We start from the raw sequence: 6,815 nt of genomic DNA, 5'->3' as shown, positions 1-6,815 counted from the left end.
GAAGAAAAAAAAAGAGCAGATTGCCCTCCCTCTAAACACCCTAAAAAAAAAAAAAAAAAAAAAAAAAAAAAAAACTAATAGTACCTATTTGCAATAGCAAATTCTGTGCATACGCGGGGCCAACAATTAAAACACTGGAAAAAGACCGATTTCCCTTGACAGTCGGAAAATCTGTACGAGAAAACACGGAAATGCAAATCCTAAGCCGTAATTAGTGTTATTAGAGCATAATTGATTCCCTTAGGTCTACAAGGTACTTGGGTAAATCGGTACTAGATGTTTTAAAAGTAGGTACCTATATGTACTTGTATGTAGGTTTGTAGGTAAATAGGTACTAGATGTTTTAAAAGTAGGACCCTATGTCCTATGTACATGTATGTAGGTTTGTATGTATCTAGAATCTAGTTGAGTTTTAGAAATTATACCAACTAACTAGTAGCTAATGTGATGCAGTTTATTTGTGTTATTATATCACAACTTTGGTGCTCACTGCAGCATTGTAGGATTTTCCCAATATCTCAATAATCCTAAAATCCCATGTATTTTTGTCACAACTTTGGTGCTCACTGCAGCATTGTAGGATTTTCCCAATGTCTCAATAATCCTAAAATCCAATGTTTACCTACTATGCTGGCACCGGTCACTATGCGCATTTATATGTCATAGCCACTCATTTTCCTCACGAAGCTGGGTGGGCCCCGCAACAGCCAGTCACGGAATCAATCCTTTGATGATACAAATTTCTTGACCCCGCCGGGAATCGAACCCGGGTCTCCCGCGTGCAAGGCGAGCGCAGTGACCACTACGCGATGGGAGCTGACTAACTAGGTCTAGGTACTCAGATAAGTCCTAGAAATTACCTATAGTACCTACCTACATACCTACTAACCAGGTAGATAGGTATGTAGGTAATTAGTATCTAGAAAAGTAGGTAAATAAGTCACTAATGAGTCACCAAACCCTGAACAAGAAATTTCCCAACACTTGGGGAGAACTGCTGAAACTCAAATCCTGTAATCTGTATTAGCTTATCAGTTGTTTTCAGCTTAAATTTTAGTGTTTTTTTACGTACTTATAAGAGTAATCTCGAATATTAATGGCTTACCCATGAGTAAGTTCTTAGTACCTCTTCTATACCACAATGAAACGATTCTATTCTGGTGATTACCTAAAACTTCAACGCTGAATGTTCCAGTTCCAGGTATACCAATTAACTGAAACACGTCCACACTGTTGACCGTGTGATGGTGCGGACTCGGTACGGAAAATGTATCCAAAAGCCCACCTTAAAAGACATTTGTAGTTTACTATTTACATGCATTCTTTTAGTAGTTTACATGGACTCCAAAGGGATTGAAGAGTCAAATTTCAGTCCAAATGTTAGGTATCTTCCTACATCTCGTGTCGTACCTAATTCCTATTGAATTTGATTCTCTGTTCTCATTTCAGTCCTGTTTTCAGTCAACCTTTCTTCGACGTCCTATCTTCATTATCAGGTAAGATCACTTCCACTTTTGAAGCAGAATGTGAGTCATCATCTGCTTTCTCTTTTCAGACCATTCACCAATGAGGACGCGGAAGAGATTTCCATCCCCGACCTCACCGCTCTGTCCCTCTCCACGTCTTCCAATCAGACAGTCCCGGGTTCGACTACCAGCTCGGACAAAACTAGCAACTCATCTGTCTCTCAGCGGGAAGCTATGGTATGCGAGTACCATCCCCCTGGTAACTATCTGGGAGAATATGCCGCCAATGTTAAACCCCTGCAGAAGTAAGTACTTTTTCATGGCCAGGACCTTGATCTGAACTTAAAGGTGCCAGTGCACCACTCTCTCCGAAGTCTACAGAGTTCGTAGAGTAGTGTGCACAGATCGTAGAGAGCGCTCTATCGAGAGTATAGAGCTTAACTCCTTGCACAAAAAATTTGCCCCTATACTTAAGAAGCTTCTACGAACTTGGTAAACTCTGAAATGTCAATTGCTAAAGAAATTGCTGAAGAAACCAACCTCAGTGGTGTAGTGGTTAGCACGGTGGACTTCGGATCTGGAGGTTGGTGGTTCGAGTCCAAGTGAAGTCATAAAATTTAGCGTAGTGCATTAAGCAGGGAACGACATTTGTGACAGCATTTATGCTTAACACAATTAAAATTTCAATTGCTAAAGAAATAGTAAAGGTTGAGTGCGAAGGGCATCCACTTACCACTAGTACAATTTTGTGGCCAAAATCCAGTCAGCCCAAAAGTGATCACCCTGGGGCTGATTGAGGGCTGACGAAAACCTCTGACCCCGTCTGAACACGTAAAAACTAGAAGAAAAATAAAAAGCAGAATGTGAGTCTTCATCTGCTTTCTCTCTCCAGACCATTCACCAATGAGGACGCGGAAGAGATTTCCATCCCCGACCTCACTGCTCTGTCCCTCTCGTCTTCCAATCAGACAGTCCCGGGTTCGACCCCCAGCTCGGACAAAACTAGGAACTCATCAATATCTCAGCGGGAAGCTATGGTGACACAGGCCACATGCGTCTAATGTAGCAGTTGTTTCATTGCTACGAAATAAAAACGGCGGTGGAACACTCATCTTTTTTTTTTTTTTTAAATCTTTATGTAGGTAGGTATCAACTTTTTATCCTTATTTTGTACTGATTCTCTTGTTAAAACAAAAGAACTTGGAAAAAGTGAGAGTTGAATATTGATGTTATCTTGGAACACAAGGAAATCGATGAGCTTTGATAGAACTGTAACAAAACGAATGTCTAACCGCCCAGAGACAGGTGGACAGGACATGAGAAAGCCAGCCTTTTCGAGAACGAAATAGGCTGAACAAGTTTTCTATCAAACCAAAACAAAAATCTGCTCAATTCAATACCTACTTTTAAATAAATACTACCACATGTACTGAGCAAAAAGAATTCCTCATGCTGTCCCAGGTCACATAAATATAGAATGATAGATGTCCTAGGTTCGGTATTACTATTATCTTGATAGTCACGTCCAGTGATGTGACTTGACCACTGTGTGCTTTAGGAATCCTCTGTCTTCCACCGCCCGCTAATACAGGGTTCCTAGTAGTGTAGAATCCCGATAAAACTCGGATAGGAGAAACCCGGCTACCCTGTATCTAGACCGCGTTAATGCTGCTCGACCCATATGAAAAGCTTACTGGAAATTTCGGCCTGGTATCTTGAATAGAATAGAATATACCTTGTTTATCCTGCTCGAATGAGACTAAAAGTCCCTTTACTCTCGCAGTCTAGAGCTATGGTGGAATTCTACACCCTCAAGTACCATAATGAGAAGAGAGAGCTACATCTTCTACCGCCTCTCAGCTATAATAAACAGGTAGGAAAAAGAATCCTTTTGCCAGCCTAGTTAGCTTGGTGGTTAGAGCGGTAGAGCGTCTTATCTTGGTCTTGTAAGCGCTAAGCCGCGGGTTCGATTCCCATCCGGAGTGGATTTTATCCTAAACTGTTAAGGTTTCTTCTCGAAACCGCTGCGCTGACTTTCTCCTGTCCTGTCCTCCTTCTCTTTTTGCTTTCGAGACGTTCTATCAAAACTCTTGAAAGAAAAAAAAATAGATTATCGCTAAAGGGATTTTAGCTAAAAGCTTTGCGGTTGTAAGATTATTGTAAACCTCTTGAAAATGCTTCAATTTCAGCTGTCAGCCCTAGCTCTGGACTGGGCAAACCAGCTGTTGGAAGCCGACAAGTTCAGTCACCGTCCAGATAACAAGTTCGGAGAGAACATCTTCTTCTACACCTCTTCATTCTACGTGGACGATAAGGAGGCTATAAAGAAAGCTGTGACCGCCTGGTACAACGAGATAGAAGACTACAGAGAGTATTTCGACCTAGAGCCCCCCCTTGAGGCGCTCACCACTGGGAATCCTACAGGTGAGAAATTTTGCGTGCTACCTAACCCTAATTTTATTTACAGTAGAAAGTTGTTCTTTTGTTTAAGTCCTTTCCTCCTTTTTGTACGCTATGTGACCCCTTCTGTTAATGACAGAGATTCGATAACAATGTCAAACGCAGTCTGCGGATCAAACAATCCAAGTTGGTTCACCAAAGTTCAAAATAAACTAAGAAGACCGAAGACCATAATCCTGTTTACCTATATCAGTTGCTTTTCTATCAAGCATATTTCTATAATACATATGTAGTGATTTCGGATCTGGAGGTTAGTGGTTCTAGTCCAAGTCAAGAGTCAAGTCGTAAAATTGATCGAGGCGTTTCAAGTGGGGGAGGATATTAAAGTTAGGAAATTAAAATAAAATTCGCTTCATTCCTATCCCATTTCGTTACTTCCCCAGGTCATTTCACGCAGGTAGTCTGGAACGGCACCACAGAGGTAGGCCTCGGGTTATCTCGCAACGCTTCCTCCGACTTCCACAAGGTCATAGTGGTAGCTAACTATGCACCTCCTGGTAACATACTGGGCAGATTCAAGGAGAATGTACCGATGCCGGCGGAGTGGAAGAAGAAGAAATCGCAGAGGAGGAAGTAGAAACGAGGATGTGGATTACTCATTTTACTCAGTAATCAAAAAGAGGAAAAGAAGCAAAGACAAAGAGCAAAGGAAAGGACTTTGAAAATACGAAGCAAGAAGAAGTTGCAGAAGAGAATGTAGAAAAGAGGACTAGAATAGAATAGAATATACCTTGTTTATACTACCAGCATAGGACTGAAAAGTCCCTTTACTCTCGCAGTCCAAACAAGGTCTTATATATTTGATTGGTAATGACATTACATTTTATGGAACAATAATAAAATTAAGACCTGTTTAAATTTAAAAAAAAGGACATTTAAGACTCCAAAGCAAAAAGAGGAGAAGAAAGAGAGGAGACTGAGAAGAAAAGTAGCCAGAAAAGAGGACGTTGAAAAACTCCAAAGTAGGTTAATACATAGCAAAGAAGAAAAAGAGGACGCTAGAAAAGAGGACTTTGGGAACACGAAGGAAGAAGAATTTGCAGAAGAGAAAGTAATCAGAAAAGAGAACGTGGATAACCCTCAAGCAAAGAGGACGGAAAGTTTAAATCTCCGGAGGAAAGGGAAAATTCAAGAACAAACGGAGGTCTTTATCGTCTCAAAATCGAAAAGAGAAGGAGGACAGGGGGACAAGACATGAGAAAGCCAACCAGCCTTTCCGAGAACGAAATAGGCTGAACAAGTTTTCTATCAAACCAAAACAAAAATCTGCTCAATTCGATACTTTTAAATAAATACTACTATGTACTGAGCGAAAAGAATTCCTCATGCTGTCCCAGGTCACATAAATATAGAATGATAGATGTCCTAGGTTCGGCATTACTATTATCTTGATAGTCACGTATAGTGATGTGACTTGACCATTGTGTGCTTTAGGAGTCCTCTGTCTTCCACTGCCCGCTAATACAGGGTTCCTAGTAGTGTAGAATCCCGATAAAACTCGGATAGGAGAAACACGGCTACCCTGTATCTAGACGCGTTAATGCTGCTCGACTCATATGAAAAGCTTACTGGAAATTTCGGCCTGGTATCTTCCGTGTTTAAAGTACAACAGCCAGCCTAGTTAGCTTGGTTGGTAGCGTGGCTGCCTTATAGGCGCTAGTCCACGGGTTCGATTCCCGCCCGGACCGAATTTTATCCAGAACGGATAATGTTCGTTCTCGGAACAGCTGGCTTCCTATCCTATCTTCCTTCTTTCTCAGGACGATAAGACCTTAGCTAGGAAGAAGAATTTGCAGAAGAGAAAGTAATCAGAAAAGAGAACGTGGATAACCCTCAAGCAAAGAGGACGGAAAGTTTAAATCTCCGGTGAAAAGAGAAATTCAAGGAGCAAAGAGGACGGAAAGTTTAAATCTCCGGTGAAAAGAGAAAATTCAAAAAGCAAAGAGGACGGAAAGTTAGAAAAGAGAACTTTGAGAATTGTCCTCGTGACTGAAATATCAGTGCCTGTGTAAAACAGGTGTTTGTTTTTGTGTGATTGTTGTAAATATTTTGTTCAGTTTCCTATTTATTTATACCTACTTAGACACATCTATTACCTATTTATTTTTACTTACCTAGTTATATTTATTACCCAGGTATTTTTTTACCTACCTACCTATTTATTTTATTGTTTTATTCTTGTAGAATGTAGAGTGTAGACTTCAAATAAATGTATCACATTGCATACACATTTATTTCCAGGCGTTCATACAATCCTAGTTTTACCAAAACGAGGTGTAAACCCCATAGGTACCTAATGGTTTGTCATGCAAAAGGGCCCGGGTTCGATGTCCACCGTGGAAAAAGTATTCGTATCTACTTCCCTTTAGAAAAATATTTCAACAGGTTTGTTTTTTTTTTATTTTTTTTTTTTTAGGTTTGATAGAGGGAACGGTAACTGCTAAGATCTTATCGTCCCGAAATGGAAGGGAAAATAAGATATATGCAGGTTAGGAGAAAGCCGAACATTATCCGTCCAGGATAAAATCCGCCCTGGGCGGAAATTGAACCCGCGACCTAGCGCTTTCGAATCTCCCAGACAAAAATTACTTTAAACCCATTTAAAAAGACCAATAAATAAAAATAGATAATAGTCCATTCGAGTGCCTACATAGGTATGGGTACATTTGTAGCCCAATTCCAGCGTAAAGCATGCAATCTAATCTAGGCTAACCCGAGACGAATTTTACTTCCTAAGATTAAAACAAGATAACAAGAGGTCTATTGTTTCTAATGACAAATACCGGTATCTTTAGGTACATAATATCTACAGGAGGTACATATGTGAGTGTGGAAAGTTGAAGGAAGTTACACCCCGTGGTGCAATGCTTAACTAAATAGAAATATATA

The 6,815-nt window shown here is 40.4% G+C and overlaps 1 protein-coding gene across 1 annotated transcript in view; it reads left to right on the top strand.

The window, feature by feature from the left end:
- The window catches only part of LOC103505832, a 27,965-nt gene extending 23,341 nt beyond the window's left edge, over positions 1 to 4,624 (top strand). The window contains exons 5-10 of the mRNA XM_026821056.1: positions 1,450 to 1,496; positions 1,556 to 1,771; positions 2,359 to 2,503; positions 3,262 to 3,339; positions 3,656 to 3,890; positions 4,310 to 4,624. Coding sequence (XP_026676857.1) covers positions 1,450 to 1,496; positions 1,556 to 1,771; positions 2,359 to 2,503; positions 3,262 to 3,339; positions 3,656 to 3,890; positions 4,310 to 4,503 — 915 coding nt within the window. The 3' untranslated portion in view covers positions 4,504 to 4,624. The remainder of the gene's footprint in view (positions 1 to 1,449; positions 1,497 to 1,555; positions 1,772 to 2,358; positions 2,504 to 3,261; positions 3,340 to 3,655; positions 3,891 to 4,309) is intronic.
- The last annotated feature ends 2,191 nt before the right edge of the window (positions 4,625 to 6,815 follow it).

The sequence above is a fragment of the Diaphorina citri genome, unplaced genomic scaffold (assembly GCF_000475195.1).
Source record: "Diaphorina citri unplaced genomic scaffold, Diaci psyllid genome assembly version 1.1 scaffold197, whole genome shotgun sequence".
NCBI classification, from domain to species: Eukaryota; Metazoa; Arthropoda; class Insecta; order Hemiptera; family Psyllidae; genus Diaphorina; species Diaphorina citri.
The sequence above is the reverse complement of the archived record's forward strand: the minus strand, read 5'-3'. Positions and strand labels throughout refer to the sequence as shown.